The sequence below is a fragment of the Coregonus clupeaformis genome, unplaced genomic scaffold (genome assembly GCF_020615455.1).
Source record: "Coregonus clupeaformis isolate EN_2021a unplaced genomic scaffold, ASM2061545v1 scaf0010, whole genome shotgun sequence".
NCBI lineage: Eukaryota > Metazoa > Chordata > Actinopteri > Salmoniformes > Salmonidae > Coregonus > Coregonus clupeaformis.
Genome location: NW_025533465.1, coordinates 1,464,672 through 1,490,618, shown reverse-complemented (window position 1 = coordinate 1,490,618; position 25,947 = coordinate 1,464,672). Strand labels below are relative to the sequence as shown.

The 25,947-nt window shown below is 44.1% G+C and overlaps 2 protein-coding genes across 2 annotated transcripts; both read left to right on the top strand.

Annotated features, from left to right (window-relative positions):
• The first annotated feature begins 315 nt into the window (after positions 1 to 315).
• Positions 316 to 7,570, top strand: LOC121551763. The gene is made up of 5 exons (XM_041864494.2): positions 316 to 322; positions 602 to 680; positions 4,814 to 4,841; positions 5,116 to 5,199; positions 5,862 to 7,570. The coding sequence occupies exon 5, from the start codon at positions 5,870 to 5,872 to the stop codon at positions 6,695 to 6,697; it is 828 nt and encodes a 275-aa protein (XP_041720428.2). The 5' UTR covers positions 316 to 322; positions 602 to 680; positions 4,814 to 4,841; positions 5,116 to 5,199; positions 5,862 to 5,869; the 3' UTR covers positions 6,698 to 7,570.
• A 370-nt stretch (positions 7,571 to 7,940) lies between these two features.
• LOC121550796 lies at positions 7,941 to 15,984 on the top strand. The gene is made up of 4 exons (XM_041863157.2): positions 7,941 to 7,963; positions 9,763 to 12,303; positions 13,145 to 13,233; positions 15,402 to 15,984. The coding sequence occupies exons 2-4, from the start codon at positions 9,852 to 9,854 to the stop codon at positions 15,498 to 15,500; spliced, it is 2,640 nt and encodes an 879-aa protein (XP_041719091.1). The 5' UTR covers positions 7,941 to 7,963; positions 9,763 to 9,851; the 3' UTR covers positions 15,501 to 15,984.
• Positions 15,985 to 25,947: the final 9,963 nt, after the last annotated feature.

Sequence of the window (25,947 nt, the reverse complement as noted above, 5' to 3'; positions counted from 1 at the left end):
GCTGCATGCTGAGCGATATGGCTCAGAGCGTAGGCCGTTCCATGCATATGCTAACTGCACAGGACACAGCAGACCCTAGTCATAGTCACCAACCCTCTCTCTCTCTCTCTCTCTATCCCTCTCACTCTCTCTCCATCCCTCTCGCCCTCTCTCTCTCATCCCTCTCTCTCCCTCTCTCCATCCCTCTCTCTCTCCATCCCTCTCTCTCTCTCCATCCCTCTCTCCATATCTCTCCTCACAGCGGAAGTCCTTGAGGGACCAGTGGCTGAGCGAGAACCCTCAGCCTGCCCCTAGGGCGCAGCGCTGAGGACTACACAGAGGAGTGAGACACCCACGGCACACCCACAGCGCGCACACACACACACACACACAAACACACACACACAACCTATCACTACCCATGCCTGTTGGCTGAGGGAGTTAATATGCTCAGATGTTTATATATCTCTTACATAAAGCACTTGATACGGACCCTCCCCTGAACTGTAGTCATGCCTCTGCATGTATGTATTGTATGTGTGAATGCGTTTGTATGTTAATGTGTTGGTTTCATGTGTCATGGGATGTTACGGTCATCATCGTGTGTATGTATGTGTATTAGGTTGCCAACTGAAGAGGATATAGTGGAGGTCATTGAATCCACAAGCTACACAGTCACCAGTGCCCAGAACCACAGCCAGGCAAGTGGAGAAAGCAGAGAAATTCTGAGAACCTGAGGTTCAATATGATTTCTAATATACTCAAATCAACTAAAATACCTCAGTTCCATATTAAATAGCTTATCAGATTTTCCCCAATATATACTGAACAGAAATATAAACGCAACATAGAAAGTGAGCATTTCTCCTTTGCCAAGATAATCCATCCACCTGACAGGTGTGGCATATCAAGAAGCTGATTAAACAGCATGATCATTACACAGGTGCACCTTGTGCTGGGGACAAGAAAAGGCCACTCTAAAATGTGCAGTTTTGTCACACAACACAATGCCACAGATGTCTCAAGTTTTGAGGGAGCATGCAATTGGCATGCTGACTGCAGGAATGTCCACCAGAGCATCGTCGTATTAGAGAATTTGGTAGTACATCCAACCGGCCTCACAACCGCAGACCACGCATAACCACACCAGTCCAGGACCTCCACATCCGACATTGTCACCTGCAGGATCGTCTGAGGAGGGGGACAGGGGGTGCTGAGGAGTATTTATGTCTGTAATAAAGCCCTTTTGTGAGGAAAAACTCATTCTGATTGGCTGGGCCTGGCTCCCCAGTGGGTGGACCTGGCTCCGAAGTGGATGGGCCCCACTTGGGAAATCCATAGATTAGGGCCTAATGACTTTATTTCAATTGACGGATTTCCTTCTATGAACTTTAACTCAGTAAAATCTTTTGAAATTATTGCATGTTGTGTTTATATTTTTGTTCAGTATACTTTTTTTACCCCAATGGTCTGTTTTACTCAATAGTCTCAATGTTTTAACATCAATAACAGCTGATTCAGTTTGAAACTGTGTAATATAAATAGCTTCAATATTTCACAACTACAGCAGTTCAAGATCTTTTTCCTCACTAAGTCTTTGATTCTACAGATAATTAATATTCAGCAGACACCACTCTTCTCTATAGTAAAGTATCCACTTGGTCATACAGTTATGACCTTTTCAACAGATTTGTTTCTGCCTCCCTTTGGAAATCAAACCACATTAAATTGCAAGTGCCAATCCCCTGTTAGTTGGAGTGTATGTAGTGCGCTACCCTATGGAAAACTCTTAACTCTTTGACATTTAGTGACATTATAGCCCTACCCATTAGGGGAGCCCTAAAGGGTGTCTATCTATTAACTGACAGGACATTGACCCCGTACCAACTGTGAACTCTACAGGAGAACATATACTGAGTGTACAAAACATTAGGAACACCTTCCTAATATTGATTTGCACCCCCCTTTGCCCTCAGAACAGCCTCAATTCGTCGGGCATGGACTCAAAGGGGTCAAAAGCATTCCACCAGTAGCGGTGCGTGGGTAAAATCTCTGGGGAAGCCAAGCCAGAAAGAAATGCCATATTAAAACGTATGTGTTGTGATAACTGCGTTGTTTGCTCTATAAGCTGTTAGTTCATATGCCTTGACACCTTGATATATAGGCCTAAGGCCGAGACAATAAGAAGACACAGTGGCAGAATAAATTAAATCACACCTTTGTTTCATCACAAAACCGGAGAGCAACCTCTGTCCGGTGAAGTCCACAAAGCATATTGCATGTAACAAACAGTTACATGACCTACAGCATGGTCAAGCAAGTTAATGTTTCCGACATTTTCGGACTACTAAACAACTGTAGATTTAGAACACCGGAGTGTTACTGCATGTCGCAAATAAAACAGGAGCTGCCTCCACTATTCCAGCACCATTTCAACTTCAACATTTCAACATCAAATCACCTATGCTTAGTCTAATACAGTGACAACTAAAAGATACCAAAAACGATTTAGTCCAATCAACGTACAGCTGTCCATGGTACTGATGTGTGTGCATGTTGACTCACCCTACTTGTAGAGAAACGCCAATGCCATCCTCCTCTCTTTCATGTTGCCGAAACGGTCCACGACTTGTCATACAGTACACGCTTTTAGTTTTTGTTGTCCTAGGCTATCTGGCTAAAATGTTTGCTCGCTAGCCCAACTTACTTTCATGGGCAACGATGAGCCAGCTAGTTAACATTAGTCTACTACAGTGCCTTGCAGTGCCCCCTTGGTGTTTTTGCTATTTTGTTGCATTACAACCTGTAATTTAAATTGATTTTTATTTGGATTTCATGTAATGGACATACACAAAATAGTCCAAATTGGTGAAGTGAAATGAAAAAAATAACTTGTTTCAAAAAATTCTAAAAAATAAATTAACGGAAAAGTGGTGCGTGCATATGTATTCACCCTCTTTGCTATGAAGCCCTAAATAAGATCTGGTGCAACCAATTACCTTCAGAAGTCACATAATTAGTTAAATAAAGTCCACCTGTGTGCAATCTAAGTGTCACATGATCTCAGTATATATACACCTGTTCTGAAAAGCCCCATAGTCTGCAACACCACTAAGCAAGGGGCACCACCAAGCAAGCGGCACCATGAAGACCAAGTAGCTCTCCAAACAGGTCAGCGACAAAGTTGTGGAGAAGTACAGATCAGGGTTGCGTTATAAAAAAATATCCGGAACTTTGAACATCCCACGGAGCACCGTTAAATCCATTATTTAAAAAGGGAAAGAATATGGCACCAAAACAAACCTGCCAAGAGAGGGCCGCCCACCAAAACTCATGGACCAGGCAAGGAGGGCATTAATCAGAGAGGCAACAAAGAGACCAAAGATAACCCTGAAGGAGCTGCAAAGCTCCACAGCGGAGATTGGAGTATCTGTCCATAGGACCACTTTAAGCCGTACACTCCACAGAGCTGGGCTTTACGGAAGAGTGGCCAGCAAAAAGCCATTGCTTAAAGAAAAAAATAAGCAAACACATTTGGTGTTTGCCAAAAGGCATGTGGGAGACTCCCCAAACATATGGAAGAAGGTACTCTGGTCAGATGAGACTAAAATTGGTGGTGGCAGCATCATGCTGTGGGGATGTTTTTCATCGGCAGGGACTGGAAAACTGGTCGGAATTGAAGGAATGATGGATGGTGCTAAATACAGGGAAATTCTTGAGGGAAACCTATTTCAGTCTTCCAGAGATTTAAGACTGGGACGGAGGTTCACCTTCCAGCAGGATAATGACCCTAAGCATACTGCTAAAGCAACACTCGAGTGGTTTAAGGGGAAACATTTAAATGTCTTGGAATGGCCTAGTCAAAGCCCAGACCTCAATCCAATTGAGAATCTGTGGTATGACTGAAAGATTGCTGTACACCAGCGGAACCCATCCAACTTGAAGGAGCTGGAGCAGTTTTGCCTTGAAGAATGGGCAAAAATCCCAGTGGCTAGATGTGCCAAGCTTATAGAGACATACCCCAAGAGACTTGCAGCTGTAATTGCTGCAAAAGGTGGCTCTACAAAGTATTGACTTTGGGGGGGTGAATAGTTATGCACACTCAAGTTTTAGCTTATTTCTTGTTTGTTTCACAAGAAAAAATATTTTGCATCTTCAAAGTGGTAGACATGTTGTGTAAATCAAATGATACAAACCCCAGAAAAATCCATTTTAATTCCAGGTTGTAAGGCAACAAAATAGGAAAAATGCCAAGGGGGGTGAATACTTTCGCAAGCCACTGTATATCTAGCTACATATTGAACTTCCATCCTCTCAGGCCAGAGGCACAATGTATGAATTTAGGGTTGGATCAGAATTGCCGTTATAATCATTGTCCAGTACGGAGAATTAAGTAAAACCACAAGTCCAAATCCCTATCTCCATCCATGGCTTATTTAGAAAAGGTGACATCAATAAGGGATCATAGCTTTCACCTGGATTCACCTAGTCAGTCTGTCATGGAAAAAGCAGGTGTTCCTAATGTTTTTTACACTTAGTGTATATAATATATTGGTCCATTACGTGAACTTTTCCATTCAGGTTCATGTATGGTCCATATTTAGCTCACACTTGGTAAGGACAGTCAGTGTGGTATTCATCTCTAACGCTCATGGCGTGACGAAGCTGAGCCCAGCGCCACACTTCTCTAATGATTACTGTGACATATTTATGGCAGTGCGTCGGGCCTGGGAGAGATCAGGGATGAAGAGTAAAGTGTTTGGGGGAGACAGTGACTGTAGGACCGATTGGACCTGGGGTTCCACTTAAAATGGTCTCCTCTGTTTCCCCATAGGCTGACATTGAAGAGGTTGGGATACCAGGTAAGCTTCACCTGCATGGTCCTTTAGCCCTAGGCCTGGATATCTCTTTCACTCTCACTTTCTCTTAGACCATCCTGCATGTGACTGTTCTTTCATCTCTTTCTGACTGACATTAATGTAATCAGGGTGACAGAATGAAGCCACAGCTGTGATTGTTTTATAATTGATATGATATAACTCAAACGCATGATTGTCGCACAGCACATTAGCCTTTGTAGATGGAAATATGCAGTACAATGGTTTTGTATTAGCTCACTGTATCTTTATCCTTTAGACATCATCAAAGCTGCTGGGAGTCAGATCCCTGGGCCAATAAGGGAGAGGGTTCTCCGTGAGAATGGACTGGAAGGTCGATCAGGTACTGTACGGGGAGGATTCCACCACAGAAATGTGGTAGTGCTCATCATCATCCTCCACACCATTGATTTGGGACAGGCCCAGTCATAGTGAAAATGTATACATACCTTCGCTATGAGGGAAACCATATTTCTCTCCATATTTTTCTCAATATGTGTGTATTTACTGAGTGGAGGGACCTTGACTTCCTGTTCCTGTGGCTGGGTTTTGCCTCCAGGGTAAGGCTTAACGATGTGGTTGGCTGGGGTGAAGGGCTGGAGCAGAATGCAGGCGATAGTTATATTTAGCCCACTTTGTTTCTTTTGGTACATTTCTGATGCATGCTGGGGGCTATGGAGAGTGGAAAGGGTACTGGGTGGTGCACTGTGAGGCTGCACATTGACCATGTGTTGTTTACTCATGTTGTGCAGGCTGACATTAGCAAAGAGGGCTCTGACATATGCCACAAAAATGTGCCTCCTCACCCTTCACCTTCTGGTAATGTAGGCCTTGCTTTAGGGGAAAGGCTATATTGATAGTATTTGAGTAGTGGTATGTGGAGAATATAACATTAATATTTTATGTTTATGTAGCCCAGGTAATCCATGCTCTGACCATGATTCCAAATATAGTGACTTGACTGTTATATTGCCCTGGATAATTTCTCCCTCCTCTGTGTTGCAGTGCTGGGGATGGTTGCGGTGCAGGTGGAGAGGGATTCAAAGACAGGGGTCACCAAGGTCAGGTCTGTGGTGCCCGTGTCTGGAGCACCCGGGGCCTTGGGGGAGACGGTGTTCAATGACAGCAGGAAGAGCGTCCACCACGTCGGCGGGGAAGAGGGGCAGCCTTCTGTTGAGGAGCTGGGACAGATCCTCAGTGTCATCAACGATGTTGGGATGCAAGTTCTGCTAGATGAGGTCCCAGTTGTACCACAACAGAAGGCAGAGGAGGAGATAAAGGTTGGTGGTGGGATGGAAGAGGAAGTGGACATTGTGGAGGACCCTGCCACACCAACAACCCTGGGCTACAAAGAGGAAGAGGATGAGGGGCATGGGGATGATGAGATGGACGAGGAGGTAGGAGTAGGTCAGGTAGACCTTGTGGAGGGCGCTGTCACACTGACCTTCCTGGGCTACACTGAGGTAAAGGCAGAGAGCAAGGGTCTGGGCCATGAGGATGATCGAGAGTTGGTGAAGGTGGAGCGGGTGATCATTTCTGACGTGGGTGAGGAGGAGATTGTTCTTCAGTCTCCGGTTCTTGGGTCTGAGACTGAACCCTTCCTGGGCTACACTGAGCAAGAGGTTGAGGCTGTGGGGCATGAGGATGATGAAGAGGACATGAGTGGATTGGTGGACTTTGTGGAAGGCTCTGTCCCACCTGCCATCCTGGGCTACACTCAGGAAGAGGTTGAGGATCTGGGACATGAGGATGATCCCCCCAGACCAACCCCACGCTACAGAGCAGAGGAAACAGGAAAGAGGGAATCCGAACACAAGACCAAGTGCTGCTCTATCATGTGATGCTGCATACACTGGCCAAAATCTCTCTCTCTCTCTCTCTCTCTCTCTCTCTCTCTCTCTCTCTATGAATGGTCAACATTGTCTAAAATGCACAGGGTGTGCTCCAGAGAACCGTGCCTTTGCTCCTCATCTAAAATGTCACTGGTATCCTCTGAGACTACAGTACCACATGGCTTGTGTCATGGAGTGTTTACTGTTATCCTCCGCTCTTCAAACAGCTCTGTGAACAGACTCCAGTGTGACTGTTACTAAGCCCTTCTGCCTCCTGCTGGACATAGTTAAGTAATGCAGCTAGGTTTTACTGCCAGAATCCCAGCAGCACTCATCTCACACTCCTCCTCTGCCTTTTGGATTTGTTGTATCAGCCAGAAAAAAGTACTCAGCATTATGTCCTCTAGGAATGCACCAAAGATGAAGAATAGAACAACCACTGATCTGTTTCTTTTTGGAAATAGATTTTTAAATTATTATTATTCTCAGAAATTCCTGATGTGCCTATTTCAATTTCAATGGCAACTAACCCTTTTGTTCTCTACTTTTAGAGTGTCCTCTACTATTAGTGTCCTCATCAGTAATCAAATTGGTTATGAATATGATACTGTATTCCATCAGTGACCAAAACAATCTGTTAAAGAAGGGTTGGTTGCCATTACATCTATTCAGTGCGATTTGTATGTGTAAGTGTGTTTGATAGTTGAATTTCGATTTAGCCATGTCTGTTAATGACGGTGAATAAAAAAAAAAACTGGAATTTGTTTGTGATTATCAAAACAAAATATATTTAATATTCTTACGATTTATGTTTGTCTCTTTCTTTCCTTTTGATGAACAGTACCAACATTCCTGTCAGGACTTTCATGTATAGGTCTCTGTATTGCAAATGAGCTAAGGTTACATACCATTAAAGACATGCTCCGGAACTTTGGCGACTTCAGAATATATATTTTTTACCTCCCGCTTTGGGCTGGATGTGTCAATGTGTAGTTCATACATACTTAATATATGAGCAGAATTAATGTCTTACCTCAATTAGCCATGAAATCCCTAGTTTAAAAGAGAGACTATTTTTCTGGAAGCTGTGCTGCGCCATTTTCCCTCAAATTTTCCCCACATGGGCCAGCCCTGTAGCAATTCGAGTTGTAGCCAAACGGCTTCAGCCCCTTCGCCGTTTGAGTGACAGGCAGTCTCACCTCTCACGGGTCTCAGCAGCACCCTAGCAGCATCATTCAGACAGAAGCCTGGACACAGCCACAACACTGCAAACAGGTGGGTCTCTTTCTTCTTCTTCTTCTTCTTCTTATTATTATTATTATTCATTTTACAGTACCTTGCCGTATTCTGATATTATACTGTTAGTTACCAATGTTTTGTCATTAATAGCACTCACAGATGCATATGATTAATTTACATTTAATTTCCATAACCCATTCAGTTTTCATAAACTAATAATAATGGTTTTGATCAGTATGGCTGTAATTATTGATCACAAAGTAACAACTCATACTCTTTGAAACAAGCATCTAGCTTTGCTTTAATATAGATTTATACAGCCTACAGTTTATTCCCACAAAAATGCTTTAAATATTTGAGATTTCAGGATATTTGATATTTCAGAAGGTAATATGTATGATTAGTTGTGGTTTTCAAGGACAAGCTTGTATTTGTATCACTTAGAAATGTTTGGCTGACTTCCCCTTAATGGAGGAGATGGAAACTAAGCTATAAGCTCATTAAATATCATTAATATACTGTGTTGCTATGCTATCACTTCATACATAGCGTGGCTGGCGTGTTGATAATCCAGGGCTGGATTATGGCTATAAGCCTGAGGGTAAATATAGACATATATATCTCACCTGCACCTGAGGTGACTACAGATTTAATTTCATCACTCTTTTGTTGCTGAGAATTTTCCTGCTCGGCAGGAAATGCAAACGTGTAGTGTATTAAAGTTTTAAAAAGGCTTCTAAAGTTGGTCATTTCCACTTTTACATTTCAGACTTGATTTGCCCTAACAAAAAATGTATCAACCTCTACAAAAATGGCCATTAATTATAATCCACACAATAATTCACATTTCCTGTTGCTGCAGGATTATATTTCTGCTGTAGCAAACTGTTTTAAAATTAAGATCCTACATCTGTAGATTACATGGGAGTATTTGTAATTAGACACGCTGACAGACAGAACTGCACAACCTCAATGACAAGGCATGAGTTCTGATCAGTTTCCCATTATGCATAGTAAAACATCTGGAGTCATTTTAACAGGTATGGTGTCTGGAGACATTCATGCAAATGACATACAGTAAACATGAATTTTCATAATGTGGTTCACTGGTTCTCACATTAGAGATTTCTAAATTGGCAGGAGTTTAAATGAGTATGTTGTCATGAAGTCAAAGGCTGAAAGTGATATGGCTCTGGAGGAGAAGGCTGTGAAGGAGGGGGTCCCTTAGCAGATACATAGTGGATGTGCCAGACAGTGAAAAGCTGATTACTCTTTCCCCCTGGTAAGCAGAACTCTCCTCAGGTCAACTGCATCACCATTGTAGTGTCAGCTAGTAAATATGTCAGGTGAGAGAGAACAGAATGCACTACAACTTTCAGATAATATGCTTAATTTTAAAGCTTAAAAGGGTGAAGTTGCAATTTTTTAGTATATATTTTTTTTATCCAAGTTCCATGTTTTAGTGATATGAAATGCTCGTACTGTAATCAATTCCCAAAAAGTCACATTATGCCAGGCCAAAGTTGATGAACATTTCACAGACAGTCAACCTTTCTTTCAACTGATCTTACAGCATTCCTCAAAATAAACTTGGGCAACAGCAGATTCACAAACATTTACTTTACAGTCCTATTTCTGCTTTACTTTAAACGGTTTACTGTCCTATTTCTGCTGGTATTACCTGACATCTACGACAATTTGTTGTACACACTTGAAACACATTTCGTAATTATTTGGTTTACCGAATGGTAGCCTATCTAGGCCTAGTGGTATATGTTTTTTGAAGGGCTCAAATAACATGCCTCTAATTGCAAAGTCATTAACATATTTTTCAGATTGTGAGACTGAAACCAGACAAGGAAAGGAGAAAAATAAAATATTAAAAAGGTGTGAAGTTCAAGTTACGGAATTATACCCCATCACTATGGAAACAGAGCCCATGGTCAGCCCCCAATCTCCTAAGAGTCCAGTCTCCCAGGAGGATTGTGGTCTCTGGATGGAGGTTGGCTGTAAACCAGCAGAGGACACAGATATGGCCAAAGACAACTCCTCCCTGACTTCTGGGGAAAAGCCCTGTGAGGCCTGGCAGGCTGTCATACCTCCTCCTCCCCCTTTGGTCACTGCAGGCCACCCCAATGGGATGGAGGAGGATGACGATGTCTTCATCCTTCCCCCACTATGCACAGACCCCTCTTGTCCAGAAGAGGGCAGCACTATGGAGCCCAATATAAAAGTCTCAGGTGGGGCCATAAGCGTCACAGAGGCTAAAGAAAATCCCAGGAGCTTAGATGGAGTCCATGCTGAGCAGCCTAGCAGCACTCCAATCATGGACAAGGCTACAGTAAGAGTGGAAGAGGAGCAGCTGACTGAACTGAAGAAGGGAGGAACTGTGGATATCACAGTGCTGACTGAAGGAACTGGCTCTGCCACGCCACCACCAACAGACGGATATAAAGCAGTGGGTGCCAGTAGCCCAGAGCAGCCACATCCGAACATGGAAGTCAGCATTCTGAAAGAGACAGATCCTGTCCTGTCATCACAGACAAGGGAGTCTGAGCCAGAGCACTGCCTTGACAACAATAGTCATCCAACCTATGAAGGGACCATCATGGAGCCAGAACATACAGACGAGAGTAACAGTGATGTTGAGGACATGGTCGATGGTAGATCACTAGACTACGACATGACCAAAGACGAGTGGGTCAGGAGAGACAGTGCTAGCAGTGACGTCCAGTGCCCCCAGCCTCACCTTTCTATTTCAAGAGGCTTATCCAGAGAACAGGTATCAGTGCCCTCACCTCAGTCACCTGCCTCTGAGCAGCAGGAGCAGCAGGAGGCTGGCAGCCTGACAGTAGCTAAAGACATCCAGCAGGGGGAGCAGCTGCTGCATCGCCTGCACCTGGTGCAACAGAGACAGGACGGAAAACAGGTGCCACAGGAGCCTCCGCCTTCACACCAGGTAGCCATGAAGACAGCCAATCAGGATACAGGCTACCAGGAGGTAGAGAGAATCGAGTGTAGGAGGGAGGAGGAAGAAGAAGAAGAGGAAGGAGGGAATGAGGGAACCGGTGAAGAGAGAGAGCAGGGAGAGAGAGTACAGCTTCACACTATCGAGGTGGAAGAGAAGGCAGCATTAAGTGAGGAGGACACAGAGATTCCAGAGAAAGAAGATATTCAAACAGTGAGAGGAGAGAAAGCGGAGGAGGTCCAGTCTCATCCTCCTGCCCAGCTCAGTGTCCAGCCTATGGTCAGGATAGAGACAGAATGCAGTGACGATGACCAGAGTGACAGCGGGGTGTCCACTGACTTCTCCCCTGTCGGCACACACGAGATCCAGACGACCACAGACCCCACTATTGACAACAAGGCTCCCCCACCCCAGAATGAGACTCCCATCGAGAGGGAGATCCAGCGAACTGCTGAGAGGGAGCAGAGCCTGTGGCGGTCCAGGTGCATGTCAAATACCCAGGAAGGTCAGGAGGTGGTGGACATCCCACTGATGAAGACTCCCCTGCTGGCTAAGACACTGTCCTCTAAGGTGGGGCCGGGGCAGGGCGCTGACTGGCAGTTCTCAGAGAAGAAGATGCAGAAGGAGATCAGCCAGGAGATCCAGAGGGAGCTGGTCCTGGTGAACATGGGGAAGATCCCTGGAGTCTACAGCAAGGGAACAGTACGCCAGATGAGGGAGAGGAAGCTGTTGTTTGAAGCCTTCCAACAAGGCAATGTAGAAGGACCCACCAGGCACAGGAGACCCCCCACCACAGCAAGCCTGGGGATGAGAGGTCATGTCTACCCCTCTGTGCTGGAGAGGACGCGTAGCATGGAGCTTGTCTCTCTCAAAGGCTGCCCTCTCTCAAGAGCCCACTCCCACCAGATGTTTGACTTAAAGAGCCAAAAGGAGGCTAGCTCAGGCCAAAACCCAAGTGCAGAGAGCCAACCAGCGGATAAAGAAGTAGAGCGGAAGGTGATTATTCTGGAAAGTGACGACACAATCATAGCCCACTATCCGAACCAAGACAGAGGAGCCCAGCGCCTCTGCAGAAGCCTAGACTGCCTAATTATAGGGGGCACTGTCTTTACTGAGGAGGAGGCCACGGATGAGGTGAGGGGAGAACAGCCAGGGCATGAGGACGAGGGCTCCGACATCCTCAGGGAGAACCCCTTCTTTAAGCTGCGTCCCTCACTGGCCATGAAGCCGGAGGTGGAGAAGGACATCCGGGAAGCCAGGGAGAGGGAGGAGGAGCTGCGCAGGCAGAGGTGCAGTCTGTACGGAGAGACAGGAGTCAGTGGGGGCAGGCCAGACAGCACAGAGGACCCCGGCCCAGGCTCACCTACCACACTCACTCCCTCATCCACTTCCTCTTTCAAAGCATCAGGTCAGTGGATATGTCCTGTATTACACTTAGAATTCCTTTGTGTTTGAATTGGGGCATAGTGAGGAGGAGAGTCATACAGTATGTTCAAATTTTAGCAGAAAGTATTTGTTTGTACCATCATCATATGGTGTTGCGTCAACGTTTGATAAACACACCTAGCTGATGGCAAGTGAATAAGCCAGTTCTAGCTTCATTCATTCCACAGCACACATTCATCCTAGCCCAAGCACTTGAATGTCTGCCTATTTGCATTAGCATCAGATAATGTTATTATGGGCACAGTATTGTCGTCAACTTAGTGTCATCCATGTCACCAGCGGTTAGGGCAAGATCACTCTGGCTGAACACTTATCTGAATCAGCAGCACATGCCACAGGGTGACTTTGTAGGATGATGTAACCAAAGTTACCACACTAGTACTCCGCTGTCCAGGAAGTTCAGCTCAAGGGTGTTCTGGGCATCTGCATGTTTGAGATGGCAGATATGTCTTGGGGGGCAGCAGGGGGTTAGGGTTCTGTGAGGACAGTGCAGTCACAACTTATTCCTGTCATGTAATGTAGAATCATATGAGTGTGTATATTCTAGATTGATAAATGACTTGTGGGCATGGGGATGATTGTCTACATGGCTGTGACCTGTGACCATTGATATTAGAGTTCTGGGGGGGACAGACAGAAGAAGATTATTTCCTTGACTTATAGCATGATTCAAATAAAATGAACTAGTTCCAAAGAATAGCCATCGGAGGAATTACAGTAGGAGATATAGTACTGCAATGGATATCAGTCTGTAAATAATTTCCTTATCCCATTTCCTTATTCCTTATCCTGCCTCTCTTTAGTTGATGGCCGACAATCCAAGGGGAAGTTGGATCGGACCTGGCCTCCTCCCAATCCTAAGAGTGCTAGGGAGAACCCTGGACTAACACAGGTACAGCTCTGCCTTCCTAAAAGTTTCCTCCCTGTGACAGAAACGCAACATGTCGTTCACTCACAAACTCTTACTGGATGTATCATCAAAAGGATTGCAATTTATTTTTTTATTTTTTATTTCACCTTTATTTAACCAGGTAAGCCAGTTGAGAACAGGTTCTCATTTACAACTGCGACCTGGCCAAGATAAAGCAAAGTAGTGCAATAAAAACAACAGAGTTACATATGGGGTAAAAAAAAACATAAAGTCAGAAATACAACAGAAAATATATATACAGTGTGTGCAAATGTAGCAAGTTATGGAGGTAAGGCAATAAATAGGCTATAGTGCAGAATAATTACAATAGTATTAACACTGGAATGCTAGATGTGCAAGAGATTATGTGCAAATAGAGATACTGGGGTGCAAAAGAGCAAAATAAATAACAATATAGGGATGAGGTAGTTGGGTGGGCTAATTTCGGATGGGCTGTGTACAGGTGCAGTGATCGGTAAGGTGCTCTGACAACTGATGCTTAAAGTTATTGAGGGAGATAAGAGTCTCCAGCTTCAGAGATTTTTGCAATTCGTTCCAGTCATTGGCAGCAGAGAACTGGAAGGAATGGCGGCCAAAGGAGGTGTTGGCTTTGGGAATGACCAGTGAGATATACCTGCTGGAGCGCAGACTACGGGTGGGTGCTGCTATGGTGACCAATGAGCTAAGATAAGGCGGGGATTTACCTAGCAGTGATTTATAGATGGCCTGGAGCCAGTGGGTTTGACGACGAACACGTAGTGAGGACCAGCCAACAAGAGCGTACAGGTCACAGTGGTGGGTAGTGTATGGGGCTTTGGAGACAAAACGGATGGCACTGTGATAGACTACATCCAATTTGCTGAGTAGAGTGTTGGAGGCTATTTTGTAAATTACATCGCGAAGTCAAGGATCGGTAGGATAGTCAGTTTTACGAGGGCATGTTTGGCAGCATGAGTGAAGGAGGCTTTATTGCGAAATAGGAAGCCGATTCTAGATTTAACTTTGGATTGGAGATTCTTTATGTGAGTCTGGAAGTTGAGTTTACAGTCTAACCAGACACCTAGGTATTTGTAGTTGTCCACATACTCTAGGTCAGACCCGTCGAGAGTGGTGATTCTAGTCGGGTGGGCGGGTGCCAGCAGCGTTCGATTGAAAAGCATGCATTTAGTTTTACTAGTGTTTAAGAGCAGTTGGAGGCTACTGAAGGATTGTTGTATGGCATTGAAGCTCGTTTGGAGGTTTGTTAACACAGTGTCCAATGAAGGGCCAGATGTATACAAAATGGTGTCGTCTGCGTAGAGGTGGATCTGAGAGTCACCAGCAGCAAGAGCGACATCATTGATATACACGGAGAAAAGTGTCGGCCCAAGAATTGAACCCTGTGGCACCCCCATAGAGACTGCCATAGGTCCAGACAACAGGCCCTCCGATTTGACACACTGAACTCTATCTGAGAAGTAGTTGGTGAACCAGGCGAGGCAGTCATTTGAGAAACCAAGGCTATTTAGTCTGCCAATAAGAATGCGGTGGTTGACAGAGTCGAAAGCCTTGGCCAGGTCGATGAAGACGGCTGCACAGTACTGTCTATTATCAATCGCGGTTATAATATCGTTTAGGACCTTGAGCGTGGCTGAAGTGCACCCGTGACCAGCTCGGAAACCGGATTGCATAGCGGAGAAGGTACGGTGGTATTCGAAATGGTCGATGATCTGTTTGTTAACTTGGCTTTCGAATACTTTCGAAAGGCAGGGCAGGATGGATATAGGTCTGTAGCAGTTTGGATCTAGAGTGTCACCCCCTTTGAAGAGGGGGATGACCGCGGCAGCTTTCCAATCTCTGGGGATCTCAGACGTTATGAAAGAGAGGTTAAACAGACTAGTAATAGGGGTAGCGACAATTTCAGCGGCTGTCTCTGCTAGCAATGTAACAGTAGGGGTTATGTTTAGAAGCGGTGTATCTACACTGGCAAAACCGACCTCAACATTTATTTTCATAAATGACTGCACTATAATGTTTGACATCTGACAAGGGATGTAGTTATATTCAAGTAGTGTGTGACTAAATTGAGATTCAGACTGAAATCTAAGCAAACCTAACCTGCTAATCAGACTAGCTAAATCCATTTCCTGTGTCCTGCATTATCTCTCCAGGAGCCCAAGGTTTACAAGGCAGGCGGCCAGAAAACTCCTCTGTGGCAGCATTGGGAGGCAGGTATGGTGAACGGGCCACTGCCACGGGAAATGGACTGATACTGGAGGTCACTAATACCAGTCCCTCTATAACATTAACATTCCAAATATATCACTAAGGAACTAGGATGGTAGAACTGCATCATTCAAATTGTGGCAATGAACTACGATGGCAAAAACTTGAATTAGTTTTAGCTTGAACATTCCATGCTTTGTAAGACTGAAATCTGTGTTGTATATAACATTACAATTTCATTACAAATGTTTACAATGTACAAAAGACGTCCTCTCTCATTTAATTGCTCTGCTTGTAAAGGTGTAACTACTCTTCAGTGTTCGATCAAAATGACACGTCATCCACAATTCAGATAAATGTCATTATCAAGGATTGCATAAATGTGAAGGTAATCAAAACTACTATCAATGTTTCAATAAACTTACAAATGCCGTAATCATATCTCAGTCTGTACATAGCTCAGTTTTGTCCCATCAGGCTCTGCTTATCAGTATTGTACAGTTTGTTAATACAATCCAGTGAGGGGAAATTAAGTGCATACATTAAATATCCTTTTCAAATCAACTCTGTCTAATTTATCTTGCTACGTGAAAGTTTATGTCCTTCATGTTATAGTCATGTGTGACAGTGAACAACCAAGGACCTACTGTAATTGGCATTTAAAAATGTTTTTGTTATATGCTTGGACCCATATGCATTTTGAAAGCTAGATGACTATTATCCTGGGTGCAACCATGTTTGACTCAGCAAGCAGAGTTAGCTGACCATAACCCACCCAGTCTACTTCAACATGAGCTGGTGCCTCTGTGGCCAAAGCTAAGGTGTCACTGGGGGTCTCTCTCTATCTGCCATAAGTTAGAGGTGAGACAGACAGCTTTCTGGACTCTCAATGTGTGTCTGGGATCCCCCTTCCCATCTCAGGTACCACTGGCAACTCATTATAAACATTATTGTCCTGAATGACATGGAGTAACCAAAATAGTCCATCCACATATAAAACAATGTAATGATATGATTCAGATGAATAGTGGAAACAGTGTTCTGTTTTAACACCAGAAATCTGTTTTTCTGAGTCAAGGGTTCAGTCCTTTCCTGTTGGCAGGTAACATAGAATGACAACAGGTAAGATAGAATGACAAAAGAGAACCTTCTATATTGTTTAGGCCAAAGTCTAGAACTACAATAACGTTCACATTATATTCATTTTAAGTTATAATATATCTTAGAATGTAGAAGAAAGAACCCAGGGGACTACCTGCTATTTCTGTGTTGCAATTTAGAAAGAAACAGCAATGTTTGAAGGACCCAAGGCAAGCAGCACCCTCTTGTGGCACTGGAAGGCCACAGTAAAAATCCATAAACACTGTAAAATGCCACTGTAATCTAGTAATGTGCAGGATCTTTATTAATGCAGATACACATTTGTTACATACTGTAGCTAGGGCATGTGTTTACCAAACATATATCAGTCTCAAAAAGCTGATAATTAAACACTTTCTCCTACTAGGACTTTATCCTGTCTGTGATCAGACTCAGTGGAGAGTGTCTAATCTGTGAGGTCACAGATATGACCACTGAGTTTAGCCTCTCTTAGCACCATCTGTCAGTCCCACTGCCAGGAAGGAAGTGTTAATTGGCTGACTGTTATCACCATGCAATGGTAATAGCCTACAGCAGGGTTCTTCAATTCCGGTCCTGGTAGTTAATTGCACTCACCTGGTGTCCCAGGTCTGAATTAGCCCCTGATTAGAAGGAGAGGATGAAAAACAGAGGTGTTTCGGCCCTCCAGGACCGGAATTGAAGAACCCTGGCCTACAGTAAATGGGACAGAAATGGCCCTCTAAAGATCCCGGATATAGATGTGTGAGTTTGATTTGTTTGAGAAAGCTTTCTGTACGCTAATGCCAAAGTTGATAGACTCTGTCAAATAAAAATGACAACCCCACACACACACACACACACACAGCACACCTGTGTCAATCCTCACTCCTCACTTTATTTGCAAGATACAATTATCCTCCCACAAAGCCTAAAGCTGATTGGCTGCTGCATCTCTACAGTATGTGAGAGTGTTGCTGCTGCTGTTGGTGGTGGTGATGGAGCCTATGGAGGCGGGGTTGGCGAATCTCAGGCCGCTCTGCCTTTCTGCCAACAGCCCAGGCCAGGTGGAGGAGTAGGAAGGTGACCGCCCACCTCAGGCTCAGCAGCAACAGCTGCAGCAGGAGGAAGGCCCTGAGCATCTCCCACCCAGTGGAGCTCAGAAAGAGAAGCATGAACTCCAGAGAGGACCACAGCAGGAGAGAGTTGAGCAGGACAGCCAGGGCCTCAAAGCCCCCGAAGATCCGCTGCCACAAAACATTACCCCTGGGGGATGTTCTGGGGAAGGGGCGGCGCACGCCTGAACACAGGTGCCACAAGTCCATGCAGGATGCAGCTATGATGGTCAACAGGCACCAGAGGGCACACTGGGGGTAGATGCCTGAGAAGAACATGACGTGGCAGTAGGAGATGAGGAGCTCCAGGTAGCTCCAGGTCTAGGTGTCACACGGTGGTCTGTTGCTCTGTTCTGTGATTTGTCTAAGGACGGGAGACTGACATTCCTGGTGGGCGTGGACAGGGGGCATCCTCCTCAGGCGGGGCAACATCATGGCGGAGAGCAGCTTGAGGCCCAGGTGGGTGGCCAGCTGCACAGACAGGTGGAAGCGCACCATGATGAGGTCATTCAGGACCAGAGCCCTGTAGAAGTGGACGGAAAGTGGTTGAAGAGGCAGGAGAGGATAACCTCAGGGAGCAGGGGCCGTTGCCATGGTGACTGTTGCCCTGGTGGCTCGAGATCAGGGCTGAGGCCTTGGGACAGTTGGAATGCAACACAGTCCATCCCTGCCATGGCAACCGTGAAGGCGATTTCAGGGAGGTAGACAAGGATGTGGTGAAAGATGAAACTGAGCTCTTCTCTCAGGAGGATGTCCCCCACTAGTCCAACTAGGTGTAAATACATCAGGATCAGGATGGAGGAGAGGCAGAGGGTGCAGGTTAGGAAGGTAAAGGAGTGTTGCAATCTCCTCCAGCTCATCTTTCCAAAAGGGTGGGCATCGATCTGGGGCTGTGGTGGTGCTGTGCCCTGTGGTACCCTGGGCACTGCTGCTGCTGTTGATGAGTGACTGTGTGACTGATGAGTGACCACAGTCCCCCAGTCCCTCTCCAGGGCTTTGCTCCTCTTCCCCCAGCCCTGCAAGAACAGCTCTGACCACACCACACTGGAGAGGGTGAAAAAGACCAGGTTGTTCCCCAGACTGAGGGGGTAGAAATAGAGAAACATGGACATGGTGGATTTCAGGAGGAGAGCACTGACCAACGAACTCTCAAACCCAAAGTAGAGTGCCACCGCTTCCCCGAAATAAGCCCTGATATCCTCCAGTAGCTGCCGATGCTCTCTCTGGCTGAAGGGTTTGAGGCCACACCAGCCAGCCCTCCACCTCCCCTGGAGGCTCTGAAGCAGTGGGGTTTCATGTAGGGGGTAAGTGTTAGTTAGGACTCCGAAGCGGGACAGACTGGCCATCACTGGTTCTCCTGGGAGGAGGGGAATCCTCTGGAACACCTGGATTTCCTCCCACTCCCCCACTCTCAGCCTGGCCAGGATTCTCTGCACCAGGGTCACACACTCAGCCGATGACAGCATCCCATAGACCCCCTCCGTAGGGTGCATCCCCCCCATGGTGACGTTGGTGAGTTCTTTCCTCCATGTGTTCCCTCCTCCTAAAAACATGCTGTCCCGGAGGGCGGTCATGGCTCCTTCTTCCTGGTGTTGATAGGGGGTTCTGCGTAGTGTTCGCCAGCCCCCTGCTTCCCCTCTTCTCTTCACAAGGTACAGGGACAGGGCTTTGATGGAAAATACTGTCTCAGCACACAGTGCCACAGGGATGTATGATGAGACTAGCTGTAGCTGTGAGAATGTCTGACAGTGGGGCAGCACAATGCGGTTGCATTGTGACATCAGCAAAATGTCATGGAAGAATGGTTGTCACTAGTAAGCACAGCCACAAAGTCAAAATTGGCTATATGATCAAAATTCTTGAAAACAAAAACTAGCTTTTTGGTCTTAATTTAAGGTTAGGGTTAGGCATAAGGTTAGCAGTGTGGTTAGGGTTAAGGTTTAAAAACTGATTTTAAGAAGATCAATTGTAGAAGTAGGTGGGGTTTAGTCATAACCATGACTTTGTGGCTGTGGTAACTAGTGACATCCTACAATAAGGTCCTGTTTTCTCATACACTGAGCTAGAATGAAAATATCATTCATCTAATTTTGGGCACTGAGGTGATGGCTTTGAGACTGCTGGAAAATATTTAGCATAGCTTTTTAAGAAACATTGGAGAATTTTTTTTTTTTAATTAAGTCTACACCCTCCTTGGATTTCTTCCAATTTTATTGTGTTATAAAGTGGGATTAAAATTGATTGAAATTGTAATTTTTTTGTCAACAATCTACACAAAATACTCTGTTATGTCAAAGTGGAAGAAAACAATGTTTTATTTTTATTAATGAAAATAAAACACTAATATACCTTGATTAGATAAGTATTCACCCCTCTGAGTCAATACATGTTAGAAACACCTTTGGCAGTGATTACAGATGTGAGTCTTCTTGGGTAAGTCTCATAAGACCTTTGCACACCTGTATTGTGTAATATTGGCCCATTTTTTTTTTTCAAAATTCTTCAAGCTCTGTCAAGGTGTTGGGGATCATGGCTAGACAGCAATTTAAGTCTTGTCTTAGATTTTCAAGCAGATTTAAGTCAAAAATGTAACTTGGCCGCTCAGGAACATTGACTGTCTTCTTAGTAAGCAACTCCAGTGTAGATTTGGCTTTGTGTTGTAGGTTATTGTCCTGCTGAAAGGTGAATTGCTGTCCCAGTGTCTGGTGTAAAGCAGACTGAAACAGGTTTTCCTCTAGGATTTTGGCTGTGATTAGCTTCATCCCATTTCTTTTCATCCTGAAAAACACCACAGTATTTGCCAATGTCAAGCATACCCATACCATGATGCAGCCACCAGTGATGTGTTGTGTTGTGTTGGATTTGCCCCAAACATAAGGCTTTGCAGTTAGGCCAAAAAGTGTATTCCTTTGCCATGTATTTTCTTTTCAGTATTACTTTAGTGCCTTGTTGCACAAAAAAAAAAAAAAAATGTTTTATTTGTATTCTTATCACTCTGTCATGTAGGTCATTATTGTGGAGTCACTACAATGTTGCTAGGTGAATACTTATGCAACAACTATATTTTAGTTATACCATTTTTATTAAGTTGTAAAAATGTGTAGAATTTTCTTTTCACTTTGACACTATGGAGTATTTTGTGTCGCTCAATGACAAAAAAGTACAATTAAATCTGTTTCAATCACACTTTGTAACACAACAAAATGTGAAAAAGTTTAAGGGGGATTAGACTTTCTATAGGCACTGTAGCTTTCATACTCTCATGATCAAAGCATACAATATCATTAATATACTTACCTGAAAATGAGTGGTCAATTCCTCTTCAGTAAGTCAAAAATAGTTGATCCAATTAACTGTAATAAGTAGGCCTAATGAATAGGACAGCAATGAGGCTCTGTGGGTGGATTCAGACGTGTGATACCATCTTTTACCAGAAGATGGTAATATCACCCTTACAAATAGGGGAAAGCATTTCCTATACTGTACAGTAGTTCCACAAAGTCACTACAAGGGTAATATGAGGTACTTAGAGGTAGAACACTGCTACCTGTGATGTGCACCAGTTAACACCAAGTAAAATGATTATGAACAGCTCAACAACACCACCTGCTAAACTGATTAGTTTATCTATTTCTGAAATACCATTGAAATATGAGTCCCTCTCTGACTCATAGGCTTGTATACAAAGCCTGCAGTGTAGTGTTTATTATGCCATTGATACAGTTGAGACTAACAAAAGCTATTGGAGGGATGCCAAGCCTCACAGTGTTCCAGCATTTCTTGGAAACCCATCAGCTGACTTTCGTAATTTCTTCTGGGAAAATGAATATTCATGCCTCCAGCCAGAAAACAGCAGAGAAAACAGGGAGTGGGGAAGGAAGAGGGTGAGAGAGAGGAGGGTAAGATGCTGTTACGTTCCCCAGTTTCTGTGTTGTAGGTTGTGTATTTTCAAGTATGTATTTCAGGAAATGGGGTCCTGAAATTCCCCAACAAGCAGCTCGTCAGGACGCAGCTGTCTCCAATTACCAACTCCTTCTGAAGCTATATAAGCCCCAGTTCTGTTGCTCAGAAGAGGGAAGGGGAACCAGAATTGCTGAGAGTTGTGGCATGTTGGTTGTTGCTAAGACATTTGGTATGTACTGTGTAGTTGTTGCTGTGAGAGCTGATTGTAATGTTTTGTGTTAGTTTGTGGCTCAGAGTTTCTTTAATGTCCTGAGTTAGTTTTTTTCTCAGGTTTTTGTTGTGAACCAGTTTGTGCTATTTTTGTTTCATTTGTTCCCAAGGGGGGAAGAGGAAGGCACCTAGGGAGTGCTTAGGCAAGAGGCCCGCGGGCATACATTACCCGTAGAAGTTGACTGTCTATGCACACTAGGAAAGACCTGGGCGGACCATCCCTTGTATTTTGGTTAGTGCACCAGGTGGTGCTAGTTAAGTAAGTAGTGGGTAGGCAGGTAAGGTAGGAGAGGGGGCTTTGATATTTACTTTCTTTGCTTTGGTTCCGTCCAGCCCCTTTTCCCCAAACTTACTGTGCGAAGGAATAAATTCCCTGTTAACGGTATTCTCTGCCTTTTGTCATCCTTACTCACACCTACAGTCCCATACCTCTTTCACACCACGGAGAGTTGAGTTGTAGCAGGGTGTTGCGTTCCCTCTTCCGAGAGGCGTGCGTAACAGATGCAGAAGTGAAAGAGAGAGACAGTCCATTAATTCCAGTCTCATTCTCCCAGTGTTCGTCAATAAGAGGAGCAGTCTGTGTGGGCTCAGGCACTCCTTCAAATGCCCCGAGATGAGATGGGGCCCAACAAACTGCCAGCAGAGACAAGCCCAGAGGATGACTCACCCACCTCACCCTCCCTCTCTCCCATCATCATCCATCAGGAAGCTCTCAGGTGGCTCTGCCCGTCTGCCAGATAGATGTGTATAAGTTTTCTTCCACAGGACAGATATGCATCGTTGAATACTTCATGACCACTAAAAGCCTGTTTTCTTCCTTCAATCTAATGTAACTGACATCTATGGAGGTCCTTTGAGGTGGATGAAAAGAAGAATGGGTGAGGAGGGAATAAATCACTTTTTGCAAAGATAATGAATGAGTCCAAGGTTTATGATTGGGAAACATTTGTTGTGCATTTGCCATCTCAAAGAAGAATATATTCTGTAAAACTTGAAATGTAAATTCATGGAAGCACAAATATTTGTCCCCAATGGTGATTTTCAATCACCTTACTTCCAGGAGTGCAGACCATTTTGGTTCTAGACACCACTATAAGGTATATTTCACCTCTGTGTACAGGAGATTCTGACTTGCCTGTACTGCCATCTGAATAAATGAATTGAAATGAATAAACCAACATTGGAAGAGGGTCCATGGTGTAATAACAACCAACAGTCCTCAAATGGCCCAACTATGGTATGCCATTGTGCTCACTATACCCTGACCTCTCCCTTTCTCCTTCTGTCCTCCCAAGTTCCAAAACAAAAACACAGTTGTCTAATTCAATAAGACAACATTACAAGGGCCAACAACAAAGACAAGGTTGTCACAATTAGATTATGAATATTTGGACTCCAGCCTCGCGAGCCGCCTGATCCCACAAGCTTGCATGAGGGTCGTTCCACCTCAAAAAGCTGAAGAAAGATGATTTCCACACCCACCATCTCAGATTGTACTGAAATCGATTGTTGTTAGAAACATAAGATTAGCATTCCTGCAAAAATTATTTTGTTGAAATATAATTTAATCTCTGAAACATTAACCTCATTGATTGCACCCAAATTTGCCATTTTTATTTATAGGATTCATATAATATTGAATAAATATAGTACCTAACATCCGATTTGTACCAAACTTTTTTTCTAACAATGAGTTAGACATTTGGAATCAAAGAAATGGTCAAAAGCCACCCACGGACCCCCCACATCCCACGCCAATCATTTTTACATTTTTAGTCATTTAGCAGACACTCTTATCCAGAGCGACTTACAGGAGCAATCAGGGTTAAGTGCCTTGCTCAAGGGCACATTGACAGATTTTTCACCTAGTCAGCTCGGGGATTAGAACCAGCGACCTTTCGGTTACTGGCACAACGCTCTTAACCACTAAGCTACCTGTCGCCCAATCCCACACCAACAATGAGTATAAATATATAAACTTAACATGGAACAATTTCAAAGATTTTACTGCGTTACAGTTCCTATAAGGAAATCAGTCAGTTGAAATAAATTAATTAGGCCCTAATCTATGGATTTCACATGACTGGGAATACAGATATGCATCTGTTGGTCACAGATGCCTTAAAAAAAAAGTAGGGGCGTGGATCAGAAAACCAGTCAGTATCTGGTGTGACCACCATTTACCTCACGCAGCGCAACACATCTCCTTCGCATAGAGTTGATCAGGCTGTTGTGGCCTGTGGAATGTTGTCCCACTCCTCTTCAATGTCTGTGCGAAGTTGATGGATATTGGTGGGAACTGAAACACGCTGTCGTACACGTCGATCCAGAGCATCCCAAACATGCTCAATGAGTGACATGTCTGGTAAGTATGCAGGCCATGGAAGAACTGGGAAATTTTCAGCTTCCAGGAATTGTGTACAAATCCTTGCGACATGGGGCCGTACGTTATCATGCTGAAACATGAGTTGATGGCGGCGGATGAATGGTACGACATGTGCATTCAAATTGCCATCAATAAAATGCAATTGTGTTCCTTGTCCGTAGCTTATGCCTGCCCATACCATAACCCCACCGCCACCATGGGGCATTCTGTTCACAATGTTGACATCAGCAAACCGCTTGCCCACACAACATCATACACGTGGTCTGCAGTTGTGATGCAGGATGGATGTACTGCCAAATTCTCTAAAACGATGTTGGAAGCATCTTATGGTAGAGATATGAACATTCAATTTTCTAGCAACAGCTCTGGTGGACATTCCTGCAGTCAGCATGCTAATTGCACGCTCCCTCAAAACTTGAGACATCTGTGGCATTGTGTTGTGTGACAAAACTGCACATTTTAGAGTGGTCTTTTATTGTCCCCAGCACAAGGTGCACCTGTGTTATGATCATGCTGTTTAATCAGCTTCTTGATATGCCACACCTGTCAAATGGATGGATTATCTTGGCAAAGGAGAAATGCTCACTAACAGGGATGTAACCAAATTTGTGCACAACATTTGAGAGAAATAAGCTTTTTGTGCTTATTGAAAATTTCTGGGATCTTTTATTTCAGCTCATGAAACATGGGACCAACACTTTACATGTTGCGTTTCAATTTTTTTTCAGTGTAGTATGTTCAGAGAAATGAGTCATTGAAGTTGTTGGGTTTATGTCCCATCCAATATCCTGATATTACCAGGTTCTGACCACTAGATGGTGCTGTTCCTACTATTAGGTGATTCTTTTTGAAAGAATCCCCCTCCCCCCACACACACAATTAGATATTGGTTTTATTTTATATTGGTATGCTATGAAGCAGCCTAACTCATGGCTAACTCCACTTACCCTGAATGAAATGACTGAGCCACGAGTTGAGGACCAATGAAATCAGATTCCCTCCATCTTGCAAAGTTTGCATCATCCTCCCCTTCATTTGAGGAAGACGAATGATTAAATATTTTATTAATCAAAAGTTTTTTGTGTGTTTTTTGTGTGTTAAAAATAGTGATATTAAAATATATCATATTACACAATTAGTAGTGACAGGATGCATTTTAAACTTCACGCACAGTATCACTTTTGTATGACTTAATACAATTATTTTAAATCGATAGGAGTGGGGGGAAAAGGTGCTTGTGGTTGTGCATTGATAAGCACACCAAAGTCGGCATTAACGATTAGTAATAAAATAAAGACAGCATTTCTAAAAGCTTATTTCACACCATAGCCTGATGAATTTGCAAGAAACATTTTAGTTCATTTTGATTTCGGCACAAAATGTAAAATAAAACATCCAATTACAGGAACAGTACCATCTAGTGGTCAGAACCTGGAACTGTCAGGATGTAGGATGGGACATAAACCCAACAACTTCAATTACTAATTTCTCTTAGCAGGTGGAAAAAACCTACCAAATTCACTGTGAATACATTACATAAGATGAAGAAACAAAACTCTGAGCCACAGCTCCATAACACTTGTCAAACATAGAGAACTGACACTATATACTCATTGTTGGGGTGGGATTGGCGTGGGGTGGGACTAATTATTTGGATTCCTCATGTCTTACTCATTGTTAGAAAAAAGTTTGGTCCAAATCAGCTGTTAGGTACTATAA